This window comes from Martes martes (genome assembly GCF_963455335.1).
Source record: "Martes martes genome assembly, chromosome: 7".
Lineage (NCBI taxonomy): Eukaryota > Metazoa > Chordata > Mammalia > Carnivora > Mustelidae > Martes > Martes martes.
Window position 1 is genome coordinate 31,920,531 of NC_137894.1, and position 16,484 is coordinate 31,937,014.

Here is a 16,484-nt window from a genome sequence, read left to right on the forward strand (position 1 = left end):
AAAAACTTAAAAAAAAACATAAACTGTGAATTTAATCTAAACAATATTAAATGATTGGTGAAGAAGTGAAAGTATTGGAATGCATTTAATGATTTTTAAGGGTGTTTATGAAAAAATAGAGTAAATATATAAACACTGATGAAATATGTATGTGTATATATAAATATTTATACAGATACATACACGTATTTGCTTTAGTTTTTTCAAATTAATGTCAGCTAAATTAAAATGGTGTAGAAGGATGTGTTTCCACTCCCCCTTCTTTCATTCCCCAGAGCTGGAATAAAATATCCATTATTTTATGACAAAAAAAAAGAGATACAAATGTAGTGATCCAAAGGGCCACCTGTACCCTAATATTTATAGCAGCAATGTCCACAATAGCCAAACTGTGGAAAGAAGTCCATTGACAGGTGAATGGATAAAGAAGATGTGGTATATATACAATAGAATACTACTCAGCCATCAAAAAAATGAAATTTTGCCATTTGCAACAAGTGGATGGAACTGGAGGGTATTACGCTAAGTGAAATAAGTCAATCAGAGAAAGACAACTATCATAGGATCTCACTTGTATGTGGAATTTAAGAAACAAAGCAGAGGAGCATAGGGGAAGGGAGGGAAAAGTAAAACAAGATGAAACCAGAGAGGGAGACAAACCAGAAGAGACTCTTTAATCAGAGGAAACAAACTGAGGGTTGCTGGAGGGGAGAGGGGTTGGAGGGGTGGAGGTAACTGGGTGATGAGGACATTAAGGAGGGCACATGATGTAATGAGCACTGGGTGTTATAGAAGACTGATGAATCACTGACCTCTATTTCTAAAATGAGTAATATCCTATATGTTAATTAATTGAATTTAAATTAAAAAAATAGTAAAAAATAAAAATAGAAAATCCCAGTCTTGACCTACTCAATCCCCTTGGCAAGCTGTAGTTTGAAAAATACTGCTCTAGGTCATAGTTACATGAATATAACTTAGCTTAGAAATTCAGCCACAGGTAAGAAATGAAACTGTCACAAAATAGCAAGGAATTAAAAAGAGCTATTTGGTATAAAAATATGATTGATAAGGGTTCATGTTATGAACAAGCCATAAGATTTACTTATACAAAAGCTCCTACTAAAAATGAAAACATGAGAACTATTCAGTACCAGGCACTGCATGTCCCACCCTCTCTCAGTAAATCTTTTAAACCCAATGAAGTTGGTATTATCTACATTTTATGCATAAAGAAGCATGTTCAGACATGGTAAGTGACTAAAGTCCAGAAAAGGGGTAGAACTGGGATTTGAATGGAATCTTCTTGCTATCAAAGCCCATGACCTGAGCAGGGCCCCCAAGCATGGTATGTGATCTAAAGAAGAAAGACTCACCGTCTGACAGCGTCCGAACAGCCACGTCCTCTGTGGACACTCCCGGACCATGTCTGTTGTAAGCCACCACTCGGAAACTATACTCCGTGTATTTTTTCAACCCATTAATGGTATGGGAGTGACTTGAAACATCAACATCCTTGGATAAAATAAAACAATTTACGTGCATGCAACTCAAGCCAAAAGAAATGCTGCAAAAATAATCAACTACACAAATTCTTCATTTGATACGATGCAGATTTTTCTCCCTTTTAAGAAATTCTACTTATCAAAGCAGATTAATGAGAAACACTCACAATTTACTGAGAAATATTGCTTGATGTTTAGTGACCTTTCCTGATCAAAACTAGAGAATATAACCTGGTATAAAGAAATAGAGTCTGCTGACTTTCCATTTCCTGTATACAACTTTTTTTATTCTGAGATTTCTAGACAAGTAAGTATTGAGTTTGGGAAATAAATTTCAACTCTACTATTCCAATCAATGGACTGAAAAATGGCTTTGGGGTGCCTAGGTGGCACATTCGGTTAAGCATCCCACTCTTCATTTCAGCTCAGGTCGTGATCTCAGGGTGCTGGGATGGGGCTCTGCGTCAGGCTCCACGCTGGGTGTGGAACCTGCTTAAGATTCTCTCTCTCCCGAGGGGAACCCTCCTACACTGTTGGTGGGAATGCAAGCTGGTGCAACCACTCTGGAAAACAGTGTGGAGGTTCCTCAAAAAACTGAAAATAGAGCTACCCTACGACCCAGCAATTGCACTCCTGGGTATATATCCTAAAGATACAAACGTGGTGCTCCGAAGGGGCACGTGCACCCGAATGTTTATAGCAGCAATGTCCACAATAGCCAAACTGTGGAAAGCGCCTAGATGTCCATCAACAGATGAATGGATAAAGAAGATGTGGTATATATACACAATGGAATACTACGCAGCCATCAAAAGACATGAAATCTTGCCATTTGCGACGACGTGGATGGAACTAGAGGGTATCATGCTTAGCGAAATAAGTCAATCGGAGAAATATAACTATCATATGATCTCTTTGATATGAGGAAGTGGAGATGCAAGGTGGGGGGGTTTGGGGGGAGGTAGGAAAAGAAAAAATGAAAAGATGGGATTGGGAGGGAGACAAACCATAAAAGACTCAATCTCAAGAAACAGACTGAGGGTTGCGGGGGGGAAGGGGGATGGGAGAGGGTGGTGGGGAAATGGACATTGGGGAGGGTATGTGCTATGATGAGTGCTGTGAAATGTGTAAACCAGACGATTCACAGACCTGTACCCCTGGGGATAAAAATACATTATATGTTTATTAAAATAAAAAAAATTAAAAAAAAATAAATAAAAAATATATTTATAAGACAAAAAAAAAAAAAAAAAGATTCTCTCTCTCCCTCCCCCTCTGCTCCTCCCACTGTGCTCTCGCTCTCTCTCTCTCTAAAATAAATAAATAAATCTTACCAAAAAAGGCTTCATCTTTTACCTGTTCTTTATCAGTCCCTTTTTCCATGTAGTACAATTTGTAATTCTGAATTTCCCCATTTCCAGACAATGGTGTTTCCCACGTGACAGTGATGGAAGTCGGTGAAGCTGCGTATGCCCGGATGTTAGGTGCTGGGCCAGGGAGCTGAACTACAAAGAAAATTTTGAGACAGCAAGACGTGAATGAAATTTACTGAACTCTTCAATCACCAGTCTCAGCAATAACATCATATTGGCCATGCTTTTAAAAACAATAAAAACTGAGAAAACAACTGATTTGATTGAAGTGGTTTTAGGATAATATATAAATGCATTTCCCTTTCTATGACTCAAATTATAACCAAAAACTATCTGTGAAGTATCTTAAATGTATTCAAAGGAATAAATAAACATTGCAAAATTTTTCCTGTGGTTTATAAAAGCCTAGTTTTACAGCAGGATGGCAGCACGTAAAAGTAGCCATCACAAAAAGAGAATCTTCGGGGGATTAAAGAGTACACTTAACCGTGATGAGCACTGAGTAATGTGTAGAACTGTTGAATTGCTCTATACACCTGAACCTAATATAACACTGTAAGCTACTTACACTGCAATTAAAGGAAAAAACTTAAAAAAAAAAAAAAAAAGAGAGAGCCTTCTTCTGCCAGACAGTGTGGATACAGTGACAGACAAAGCCCCTGCCCACAAAGAATTCCCAGTCTAGAGGGAAGTCAGACATATAAATAGTTGTGAGAGTCCCAAGTGCCAACAGATTTCATAATGATTATAACGAAAACAGAAAGAGGATACACGACTCAGCTTTGAGAGGGGAGTGTGTAGGCAAGGGAAGGACTGGGGAAGACTTCTGGGGAGCCAGAAGGAACAGTGTCCTCAGATACCAAGGGAAAAATTATTCTAGTCAATGGGCGGGATATGTGAGAAGATGGTGTAATGTGGTTCAGGGCAAATACTGAATGAATAAGGGAGGGAGAATGCGGAGAAGCAGGACACAGCGGGGCAACAAAGAGCTTCCCACGTTCTGCTGTGGAGCCTGCCTCATCCCTTGTAGGTGTTAGGTAATCACTGAACTGTTACGAGCAGGAGCATGCCGTGGTCAGATCGTGTTTAGAAAGGACATCTCAAGGTATGCATGGAAGAAAAACAGTAATAGAGTAACACTATAGAATAATGATTTTTAAAATAGCTACCATTTATTGAATGCTTACAATCAGCCCAGCTGAAAGTGCTTTATGTGCATTTAAATTATGTCTTATGTAGTCTTTGCACTAACCCACATGAGAGCGATACTATGATCATCCCAGTCTGCAGAAGAGGTTGGCTAAGAACTGTTCTGTGTGATGGGGAAGTTAGTGCTGGAGCCTAGAGCTGCACACCTTCTGACTCTAACACGTGGACTCAAGCCGACCAGGCAGGAGACACGATGCCCTCCGTGGGGTGTTTGTGATTGGAAGACTTGATGGCTTGTTCACTGACTGTCCGTCTCGCTCTAACTCCTACAACAGCTCCTGGACCTTTTTACTCTATTCTTTTCGTCTGACTGACCGACTGACAAGTTCCAGCCCCAATTTATACACAAATTCCAGAGGTTACCCATGTCTACACTTTGGTAGACATTCTATATTTGAAAACCGTTTTTCTGGTGCCGGTGTTTCTGTAACAGAATCTATTAGATTTGAGGAGCAGGAAAAAAAATTTAGCAAAATGTAGAACAAACCAGCTTTCTTAAGTAACAGCACCACAGCTTGACAGTTTTGCTACCGAAGCAGAGAAACCTGAATGTGGTTATTCTGACAGTTGTTTGCTTTATTTAGTCATGAATCATGTTATTCACTCGATGTTGAGAGCATTATTTTGTGCAGCCTGACAGGTGGGATTTGTCACACTTCTGCTGCTACAGAAAACTTTCCTCTAAGTTATTAAAGGGGAAGGAAAAAAAAAACAATCCTCCAATTCCCTTGAAAATACTTTCAATATATTCATTGGATACACATAAGCAAACATGATCCTAAAAAGGCACTAAGAAATTCTTTCATTTCACCTGCACAGTGGCATAATAAATGGAAAAAATTTTAATTTGGTTTGTTCCGCTAAGTATGTAAAATATTTTCGGAGGGCTGCCTCCAACACTTACACCTCCCGGCCCAGGCTGAATACCTCCAGATGGAATACACATCTCTTTCCTTTACCTCATCTTTTGCCAAGACATATTACAGCCACTTTCCATCCCTAAAATACTCTCAAGAGAATCAGATCCCCCTTCCATCTACATTCTTATTTAGTCTCTTTCTGCTCATCAAACTCCTTGAAAAAAATGACTGTGTTGCCTACTTTCCTTAGAATTACAGAGGTATAATATTAGGTAGATAGGATCAGAGGAAAAAGTCTAGAAGGCATCTGAGCCAGGTCTTAAAGAATCAATAAAATTTGAGTGTGTATCAGCAAAGTCCTATTGCCTTACATGATTTGCCACAGTTTGATGTGAATTAATTTGTCCTCCCTTAACCAATTCATAAGGTCCTTGACGGTAAGGAGCTGTACCTTCTGCACTGCCATGGTACACAAGCCTACAAAGAAGGTAGACCTTCTTATCATCTGTCTACATGTAGGGCTGATGGACAGGTGAAAGACTTACCCTCGGGCTGTGTTTCTACTCGGAGTGGAGCTGAACTCTCTCCGGAGCCATGCTTATTTTGAGCCATAACTCTAAAGATGTACACAGTCGCTGGCATTAGGTTTTGAATGGTTACCTGCATTTCTCCTGGGCGACTGGTATTCTCAACACGTTCCCTTTGGACAAAGAAGGATGTGGAAAGAAACAGCATTGATTAGGAATACTTCTAGAACGTGCAGTCTCATTTTCATTGCAATTCCTATAGATACAATGCCATATAAAAATCTTAACTCTTGACTCCGAGAAACAGACACAGTTGAGTTAAAGGAAGTGGGTCGGGGGATGAGGGAGGTGAGTGGGGGACGGGGTAACTGGGTGATGGGCATTAAGGAGGGCATCTGATGTGATGGGCACTGGGTGTTATATGCAACTAATGAATCACTGAACACTGTATCAAAAACTACTGATGTACCATACGTTGGCTAATTGAATTTAAATTTAAAAAATCTTAATTTAAGTCAAATTAACTCTTCAGAAAGCAAGCCTTTGGGGGTGGAACAGTGCACAGAATATGGAGAGTAGCAAAGAGCAGTATCACACATGTCTGATACCTTGCTGATGTCCTTGCTTAAACATCACTGACTTTCTGGTCATAACCACACCTTCCTTTCAGAGAAGGAACAAACACAGGTCTTCTCATTGCCATTTCAAATGGGGAAGCTGGCCATCAATTCTGTAGGCTTTAGGAATCACTGAGTTTTAAGGAGTGATTTTTCAGGGAGACAGAGGTAATTACAAGCATGACCCAGTTTTCAAGGAAAATATAAAAGAATTCTGTGTATATTTTGGATAAAAAACTCAATAAAAACAAAGCCAGAGATTATTACTTTAAAAGTTGAGAACATTAGAAGTTTAAATGATCCTCAAATAACCCAATCTATAAAAAAAGCGAAACCTGATACTGATTTTTATAATTTATTTGTTAAGGCAAATACTCTTAGAATGATACCTAAATTGATTTGAAATGTTTAACAAATTTTATGACAAACAGGACAAAAGAATCTAGCAGTCTAGTGTTATGAACTGAAAAGATAAAAGCAGTTACTGGCTTCTTTAAAAGCTTCCAGACTAACCTGGGATCTTAGAGTCCCACAATTGGGCCCATAATTACAGTCAGTCTATTGTACGTACTCGAATAAAAACCAGTTAATATTACACAAGAGTTTCAACAAATATTGTGGAAGAATTCATTTGTTTTAGACAAATCGCTGGCCTTTAAGAATTGTTGGTCATGTAAGGAGAGATTTGTATCTATCCTGACAGAGTAATAAAAAGGCCCAAAACTACTTTGTGGACAAAATTACTCGGAACTACATAATCTGCTGAATTAAAATTTTTTAAGATATTGGTAACGTTCCCTGAAATCACTGATAAAATTTGTTTAGTTCTACATGAACTTATGCCAATTTGCCTGGTTATATGTGAATATTTACATTTCACAGATTTAAGTGTTTTTCAGTAGTTTCCTATAGTTTTTAAAACTACCTTATTTTTATTTAAAACAAACCAAACCAACAGCACCCACACCATCTTCATAGAGAGTGCTTGTTCCACCAGAGAAGAGTATTAGGGCAACAGAAGTTATTGCTCAAAGATCCTTGAGGTATTGACAGATATTTTCTCTTCAGCTAGCCCTCTAAGTCACAAGATTTAAAAGGGGGTATCAGCGGATTTCTTACACTCTGAAATTTCTGACAGTTGCTCTGATGGCAACTGATTGCTGCCTAAAAGGAAGTATGGTATTTGACACTTCATCAAACTACAAGGTGCGTGGAGTAGCACAGAATAGGTCTGTTTTGCTCACTGTACATAACAGTTTAAACAAAAAGTTGAGACCATCTTGAGAAAGATAGTTGGGGGGGGGGTGCTATTTTATGTTAAACTGAAGTGACTCAATCACGTTCCCATATTACAGCAGAACTTAGCAGAAAGCTCAGACACAGAAAGCAGTGTCACAGATATGTGAAGGATGCATGAATGGAAATTTGGCTTCTCTACATAAACCTTGTATCGTAATAATATCATGTACATCTTTTATTTATTCCTATGTAAAAAGAAAAAAAACCAGGAGAAATGAGTGAAGGGAATGAAAAACTTAGAACAGATTTCTATAGAAATCCTACAATTAAAAAGAACCAGTGATGCGTACGATTCCTTAAAATGGAAGAACAAATAGCCAGTACCTGCAAACACTTTAACTCTAGATTGGTCTGAGGTTCCAGAACCAAGAGCCTGTCTAGAACAAACTTTGACTTCAGGACAAGACCCCAGGGTGAGGTATAAAAGTACAATTCTCACAGTTGTGTGAAGTTATGATGGAACTTGGGTTAGAATGTGTAAACTAAGAGTCAAAGCAGAAAGGAAAAGCTACGTTTTCTATTAAGACAGTGCTGGGCCAGGTGCTAAGAGCTCCATTCTAGTTTTGACAAGCTCATTAATTCCTTCTGAGCCAGATAGTAAATATTTACAGGTTAAGAGACAAAATGGAAAATATGTAGTTACTTACATAATCTATTAAAATGTAATGATTTGAAAACACACAAAAAATTCTTAGCTCCTGGGTCATAAAAATAACAAGTCTGATTTGGCCCACAGTCCGCAGCTTGCCAATTCCTGGGCTTAACTAAGATAGCTAAGGGGCTTCATCCATCTCTAAAATGTTATTAACTTCTGGAAGAACTTACTCTGAATTTTCCATTTAGTGGCTAATATCAGAAAAGTACTCAATTTATACTAAAAAAGGGTGAACATTTCATAGTTGAAAAGGCAAGGGACTCTGAAATCTCAAGAAACTCAGGCACCCGGAAGAATTACACCTCATGACTAAGACACACAGTGCCACCTTGTGGCTGATTTTTCAAGTGCAGGAAGTAGTAGGATTAGTCAATCCAGGTAGTGGCTTCCATGCCCACACTGATTTCTTATTTTAAATCTGACGAAAATTTACTACCCTCATTTTTTTTTAGATGAGAAAACTTAAGCTTATGAAGGTTAAATAAATTCTGTTTACAAAACAAGCAGGGTCTAGTCTTCTGACTTAGTGTTCTTTCTACTCCTTCAAGGCTTGTATTCAGAAATCATAAACTTCATTCACAAATGAAAGGACAAAAACATGACGGTCTCCAAGAATCTTCCTTTGACTGTTCCCTAGATTTATTCTGTCCACTCCAAGTCACTGCTCTCACCTTCGTCTAGGCCATACCTACCACGTGCCTAGATTAACTAGATTTGTCTCCCTGACTTCATTTTTCTTGTCTTTATGTAGTGCTCATAAACTACTAAGAAAAGCCATTTAATAAAATCACAGTGCAGGGGCGCCTGGGTGGCTCAGTGGGCTAAAGCCTCTGCCTTCAGCTCAGGTCATGATCTCAGGGTCCTGGGATCAAGCCCCGCATCAGACTCTCTGCTCAGCAGGGAGCCTGCTTCCTCCTCTCTCTCTCTGCCTACTTGTGATCTCTATCTGTCAAATAAATAAATAAAAATCTTTATAAAAAATAAAAATAAAATCACAGTGCACACTGGCTCAGTAGTCTAGAATGCTCCTTTCTTAACTGATTATGTCCAAATTCTTACTGGCACTATGACATTTGGCTCCAAACTTCCACTTTATTATAATCTCTTACTAATTCCTCCCAGCTCTCTGGGCCAGTTAAACTTTCCTACTTTTCCCACCCATCAAACACCAGACACGCAAATTAAATTGGACCCTCTGCACCTCCTCTTCCCTTATACATACATGCCTTGTCTTCCTGCCTGACAATTTTAAATCGAAGTGAGATTCTCATTTAAAACAAAATTACATATAGTTTTAAAAAATCCAAACATCCCAGTTTTTGTCTCTCCTCAAAACCTGTCCTTCCCTGACACCTAACTGACCAGTATCTTACCAGATCTCTTCATGTCAGGTTTTCTCAACCTCAGCACAACTGTGCTTTCGGTGGGATAATTCTTTGTTGTAAGGGGCTGCAGGACGTGTATCAGCATCTGTGGCTTCTACTCACTGGATGCCAGTAGGCATCCTCTCTCATCTGAGCTTTAATACCCCAAAATGTCAGCAGACATGGCAAAGTGTCCACTGAGGGATGGGGGCAAACTGTCCCTGGCTGAGAATCACTGTTTTAGGCATTTACATGCACACCAAAATACACAGATATGTCGTTAAAAAATTCCTGTATCACACTTCATATGGATATACATATATTAATTATGTGCCCATTCCTCCATCAGTGGGCAATGACTTTCCTTCCTTTCTTCATTCTTACAAATAATGTTAGAATAAACATTTTTATGAGTGCCCTATGTATATGTAGATCTGTTGTTTTTTTTTTTTAAGATTTTATTTATTTGAGAGAGAGAGAGAATGAGAGAGAGTGCATGTGAGGAGAGAGGTCAGCACGAGAAGCAGACTCCCTGCTGAGCAGGAAGCCTGATGTGGGACTCCATCCCGGGACTCCAGGATCATGACCTGAGCCGAAGGCAGTTGCTTAACCAATTGAGCCACCCAGGTGCCCTGTAGATCTATTTTCTATAGAACATCTAGAAGTGTTATTATTGGGTTATTGTTATTGATGGATGTGTGCATTAAGAAGGTTAAAAAAAAAAATCTGCCAAATCACCTTCTCCAAGGGCTACTCTTATATTGCCACCAAAAGCCTAGAGTGGACTTCTTCCCAGTATTTTAACTTGCTTAACACTAGATATTACCAACCTAAAATTTTTGCCAGCCTTAAAAGTAAAAAAGTTTCACTTTTTGTATTATTTTGTATCTCCCAGACCATGAGCAACAGCAAAAACATCTTTTAACTTTAATGGGCTTTCCACTAACCTCTGCTAATCAATCTATTTGTACCACTCACCTCTTGGGACATTGTCTTTTACTTATGATTTGTAGGAGCTCTTTATATAGACTAGATAGCAGCACAATGTTTTATAAATGTTACAAACTTTTTCCCAGCTCATCACTTGATAGTTTTTGTTTATGATATTTTATCACATGAAATTTTACACTGTTATGTAATAAACTTTGTTGATCTCTCCTGTTGTGGCTTCTGGATTTCCTGTCTTCTGTTAAAAAGCCTTTCACACTCAAGTGATAAAACAGTCTCTGTATTTTCTTCTAATACATTTGTGAGCCTTACCATCTCTTAATCTGTCTATAATTTATTGTCATACATAAGACAGAGATATAACTTCCATTCTTTCCACAAAATGGAGTTAATTATCTCAACATGATTTCTTGAATAAGCTATTATTTCTCCATTGATTGAAATGAATCTATTCACTTAACAAGTAATTATTTAGTCCCACTACATGCTAGGCCCTGTTCCAGGTGCTGGTGATAGTCTATTGAATAAGACAGACATAAGAAATAGGTTAATTACAAGAGAAGGCTGCAGAGTGTTAAAGCACTGTGAAAACAAAATAAAAGCCAAACAAAACAAAAAACAGAAAACCACCCAAACCAGGGTGTGACAGCAGTGGTCTTCTGGTAAATGTTCAATAACCAGCCCTGGTTTGTAGTACTTGTCCCAGTAAATACTCATGCCATGCCCTGTTTTGAGTTACCATGTTGTCATCGGGTCTGTAAAATTTCCTGAAACTTTAAAAACTGGCTTGGGAACAAACTGGCTCCAGAACACCACTGTGTGATAGGACTGAAGGGGGCGAAGCTGGAGGGGTCTTGAAGGAAGGGCTATGGAGGTGTGATCTGAAGATGCCAGATACAAAGCTAAAAACAGTTGTTTGTGAGGGAAATACATTTCTGATAGAAGGAACAGCAAAGGCAAAGGAACGGGAGTGGAAAAGAAATTTGTTAATCTGAGGAATTACTAAGTGTTCTTTCCTTTTGTGAAATACTACAGAATTAGCAGTGAGATGTGAAAGATTACTGGAGACATTTTAACACAGATGCCATTTGGGAGTAATGTCTTGCCTTTCTGTGTCTAGAACTATGTTTCTTTATCTTTGTAATTCCCAAGACATCTGGTACAATGTTCAGAAAAAAACATTATTCTGTGAGTAGCTCCATCTATCTGGCTCAAATGAGGTCTCTGAGGTCACACAGACTTCTCAAGAGGGTTAAATCAAGCGGTTTTGATGGAGGTTCCGATCCTTGTGGAACTCGACAGTCTAGTTATTAAATACAAAGCTTATCAGATGTAAGCACCCTGGGAGAGACACAAGCTTTATTTCATGCTCAAAGGCCCTAACCAAAACAGGTATTTTAGCTTTCTAAAGCTAAATTGGTATGAAGAAATCTACTTGGCAATGCTAAGAATACATAGCGTGTGGCAAGTTCCTTCCAAAGATTTTATAATCGGGTTGGGAAAACAACACAAATACACATAAAATAACAGAAGAGTAACAACTTACGGCAGTAAGAGATCACGTGTTATCATAATTAAGTGCCAATATTAGTGGCATGAACACATAAAGACAAAAGCTGTATCTGCTGAGAAAGGTAGAGAAAAATGTGTGCGGGCGTCCTGGGGCTTAATCTGGGCCACAAACTGACTTCAGCTTCAGCTGGGAAGGGGGGAAGCGACTGAGGAGAACACATTGGAAGAAAGCACACAGGACAGGAATCAGAGAGGCTTCATCAGAGAGGGAGGTAAAGTGGGAGGAGAGAGGAGGAAGGCTGGACAGATGCGATAAAGCTGGGTGATGAGTAAAGTGGCCTGGGGATTCTGGACAATGTCCCATAAGTGATGAAGAAGCAATGTGAGCTCCTGAAAGAGGTGGAGATGGAGAGGAACTTAATGAAAATGCAGTTAGGGAAATGAGCTACTATCACTCTTGTGTCACCCAGGAGACCCCCTGGTGAGCTCAGCGGCCCACATCCACATAAAGGCGCAGGCAAATATGCATTTACGATTACTGCTCTAAGTTAAGTCTACCTTAATTTCCAGAATCTGAATGTTCTAAGTGAACCACATCCTAGAGGCTGTGCTGACTGAACCTTATGAAAAGAGAAGAGCCTAGTTATATACCAATACTTCCACCTAAACAGCTCTATCTATACCACACCCAGACCCCAAGTTGTTCCAGAGAGGCAGGAAAGAATGTATACCAGGACTTCGGTCTGATTGGGATAAATTTTAATGACCTAAAATTGGGAAATATGCATCTTTGTGATCATTTTTTCTGGACCAAAAACTGGTATAGATTCTGCATAAAAAGGAGCCAGGGTGAGCATGACTGGCCTGGGATTGACCAAGATGCAACCAACCGGCTCCAGAACATGGACACTTACCTAGCAATCCCCTCCTTGGTGTAGAAGACAGAGTAGGTAAGGTTGTCTCCATGAGGATCTGATGCAGGTGTGCGCCACGTCAATTTGATGAAGCGGGTAGAGACCAGGGAGGCCACGACATCCCGAGGAGCTGAAGGCAGTGGTCCCGTTGTGGCTGGTGCTAGATGGTCAGTAGTGGCACTGGTCAGTGAAGTGGGAGGTAATGTTGGGATGGCAACATCTTGTCATGTGCAAACATTGGGGAATATGAAGGGCAAACCACGACGGTTTTAAAAAAGAGAACAGAAAAAACAAAAAACAAAAAAGAAATAAACAAAACCACGATGGGAAATAAAATAAAATGAATGAACATAAAAAAGGCCATTAAACTGAAGGCTAACATGCAGGCCGGGGTTAACTACTGAAAACTAATGGGCACTATTCAGACACATCACTGTAGAGCAAGCAGACCTTCTGGTCACTATAATGGTTGTGAGCAAGGGACAGGGAAGGTGACGGCTGAGAATAAAACATCTCACAGAAGGATACAGCAGTGACCAAGTAATTTTCTTTAATTCCAAAAGCAGCATGCAACACCTATTAAGCTTTGCACATAGAGGTCTCTCCTATGAGAAGACCTCAGTACTTTTAGCTACTTTATCAAATATGGAATAACACGTGCAGTATGGATGAGCTTCGTTGCTTTGGACATGGGCCCAGGCTGTCATGACCTCCCTGCAGAGCCGGTGTCTTCAGCTCTGCGGGAGACTCAGGAGCCACATCTTTAACTTTGTCTAATATTAAACCTTGCTCTCTATAATTCGGCAAGACCCAGGCAAGTCTGACAACCTTCCTCATGTCACTAATATTTCATTTGTTACCTTTTTCAATTCATTTAACCACAAAAATATAAAAACATGAATCAAGAATTCCAAAACCACAGTACTTCTAGGAAGCTGATCTGTTTGTTACGGTGCTCCCTGCAGTATATACTAGCACGGCCTGCAGACTCAGGAACTGGACGGAGATGAAGCAGCGGGAGGTCAAATCTCCACTCATCACAAGTCTCCGTTTGTACACTCGTAGTCATGGGTAACTTTATTACTCCTTAAGGAAGTCTACTCTGCTGCTGGACACTTCTGATTTTCCCAGTACTGAACCCAGAATCTCCTGCATCTTGGGGCCAGAGAGTAGAAGTATAATCTCACAATTTTTAACTAAAGGAGTTCGAATGAGTTGTGTGATAACCTTAATGGGAAAATTAGTAGAAGAGAGGCAGAGAGGAAAACATGAAAATTCTGGACCTAATTTTCAGTGAAATTGTAGGTCAATAACCTCCGGGAAAGGCCTGTGAACTGAGGGGATCTAAAGTGAGGCAGTCCACTAACTCTGCCAGACGGAGTAAGTTCTCTAAGGGAGTACGGAGAGGACCAAGCTGAAGTCATTACTTCGGTGGGGGAGGGGCAAGAGTCATCCAACAGCTACTATTTCTACATGGCACTCTGGCTCTTCATGTGGACGCCCCGAATCCGGACAACAATTCTATGAAAAAAGCAGTCATTTTATTTCTGTCTTCTATGTAGAGACTGATATTTAAAAGAGCTAAATCGCTCATCCTAGGTCACAGACAGTAAATGACGGACTGTTAAAATCAACACTGGCTTTCAGTTCCAGAGGCCCCCGTGTTTAGACAACAGGTTCTACTCAGGCGGTGCCACAGTGGGCAACTCACTCACTCTCTCTTTTCCTCTCCTTATGAGAAAGGACACTGCAGAGTACAGAGTGCCATCAGAATATAAGACTATGAAGTCCCGGAAGACACAAGTCCACTGACTCCACTGACTCAAGTGTCCATGTTGTAAGAAAGTTACATGTGAATGGCCAGTAAGGTCTCATGCTTATTCCTGATGCTTCGACAGATGTGCTGCTTCAGAGAAAATACCTCCTTCACAGCTTTCAGAGTTCTTTTTCATCGATGATGTCAGTTACTCACACAGCAGCCCCATGAGGTAGGGTGGGAATGACAGGATTGGAGGCTGGGGTGAAGGTTAGAAAGGAGTCAAAGACTCCCAGGTTTCTGGCTTGGAAGAATGTATGGCTGGTTGGTGGTGTCACTCGTGGAGAATGGCAACATTAAAAGAGACTAGAGACTGAGGGAGAGATGGCAAATTTGGTTCTGAACATGCTGGATCCAGAGTAATGGTCCAATATCTGCCAGAGAAATGTGTAAGAAGCCACTGGAAATATGAATCTCTGATTACAAAATTAAGTCACTAAAAACCCTTAGAGGGAAACGGTTCAAAGAGTAGCCTTAACACAGTCCTGCTTTGTTGCCTCATTTCTGTGCCTATCCAGAAACACTCTAAGGACAGGCCACTTCCAAGTATGAACCGACTTACTAAGCTAGGTATTTCCCACCTATCTGCTGGCTGGAGCAGAGAGGAAATTCGTAACGTGAGAGGCAGTATAGCATACTGGAAAAAGCCCAGGATTTCGAGCACAAAGACCCTGTGTTCAAAACTTGACTCTGCCACTTCCTAATAATGTGAAGCTGGGCAAGTCACTTAGACTCTCTGATCTTAGTTACCTTGTGTATAAACTGGTAACACTCCCTAACCACATCCCAGACTGATGGGAACCACATGAACATCAGTAAGAAAAGGCATGTGGGAAGCGCTTGGCACACATTATCACAATTCGCTTGAATGGATGAAAAAGAGAAGAAGGGGAATGTAAGCAGGAAGGACCAGGGGACAGAAGTAATGGGTGATAATCGTCAGACAGGGAAACTTCAGTTAGACTACGGGCCTTCTAGAGCACACATCTGTAAGTCTTCAGAAGCATCAGCACTCCCATGTGTATTTTTCATGTTCATGATGAATCATGCTAACCTATAAGCTCCTCAAGGACAAAATCTGTACCTGCTTCCTCTTGGCATCACTTATTGTGCCTATGTAGAACTTACATAATCAACAAATGTGTATTTATTGAATTAATAAGTGGAATAAAATTCAGGGAGAATGTTGGTGCAATGGAGACCAATGTTGCTAGAATCTCATCATTCACGATATTTTAATCTTTCTAGTTGATTCAAAGCACATATATATAACTATATAATTATGTTATATAAACATTTGCTTTTGCAAGTGTATTTTACCAGTTATACCTAGAATAAAAGTATTAATAATGCCAGGTCATCGTAAATGATTCCTAATTAACTATGGGAAAAATCCATGTCCATTCTGGTCCTAGTGTTTCACACCCACTTTCCCCAAGTTGGTTCTTTTTCTGCTCTTCCAGGTTCTAGTTGGGCGGGTAAGGGAAGTCTTACATGACCCCAGAGAATCAAACACACAGTCACCAGGATCAACAGCAAATGATACAGACTGGGACTTCAGACTTCTACCATGACCATCTGAGGATGTCAACAGATGCTCTTCCCAAAAACAACTATAAGGCTGGACAAAACTGTCAAAGACTGGAAACTGGCCTAAGGCATACAACAAACCAAGAAGCATTTATTCGTGAAAAGTACTGCAGTTCAGGTGAAAACAGCAAGCGGGTGCCATTCCTGCCTGCAGCTGCTCCAAGCTCCCCAGCTCTCTGGGAGCAGTTGTCAACAGAGCAGGGCAGGCCCTGGAAGCCGGTGGTCCTGCCGTGGCTGTCAGAGGGGCTCACTGATGTGAGTGTGGTCAGTTGGAGTGTAATCTCGGTGGCAAGGG

The 16,484-nt window shown here is 40.1% G+C and overlaps 1 protein-coding gene across 3 annotated transcripts in view; it reads right to left on the bottom strand.

Annotated features, from left to right (window-relative positions):
- NEO1 (neogenin 1) overlaps nucleotides 1-16,484 on the bottom strand; it is a 240,935-nt gene that overhangs the window by 50,019 nt on the left and 174,432 nt on the right. For 2 of the 3 annotated variants that reach the window (XM_080808313.1, XM_080808311.1), the window contains exons 8-11: nucleotides 12,784-13,003; nucleotides 5,493-5,647; nucleotides 2,862-3,010; nucleotides 1,377-1,515 (exon numbers count right to left, since the gene is read on the bottom strand). In XM_080808313.1, coding sequence (XP_080664439.1) covers nucleotides 1,377-1,515; nucleotides 2,862-3,010; nucleotides 5,493-5,647; nucleotides 12,784-13,003 — 663 coding nt within the window. The remainder of the gene's footprint in view (nucleotides 1-1,376; nucleotides 1,516-2,861; nucleotides 3,011-5,492; nucleotides 5,648-12,783; nucleotides 13,004-16,484) is intronic. The other variant, XM_080808312.1, reaches the window with a different exon arrangement.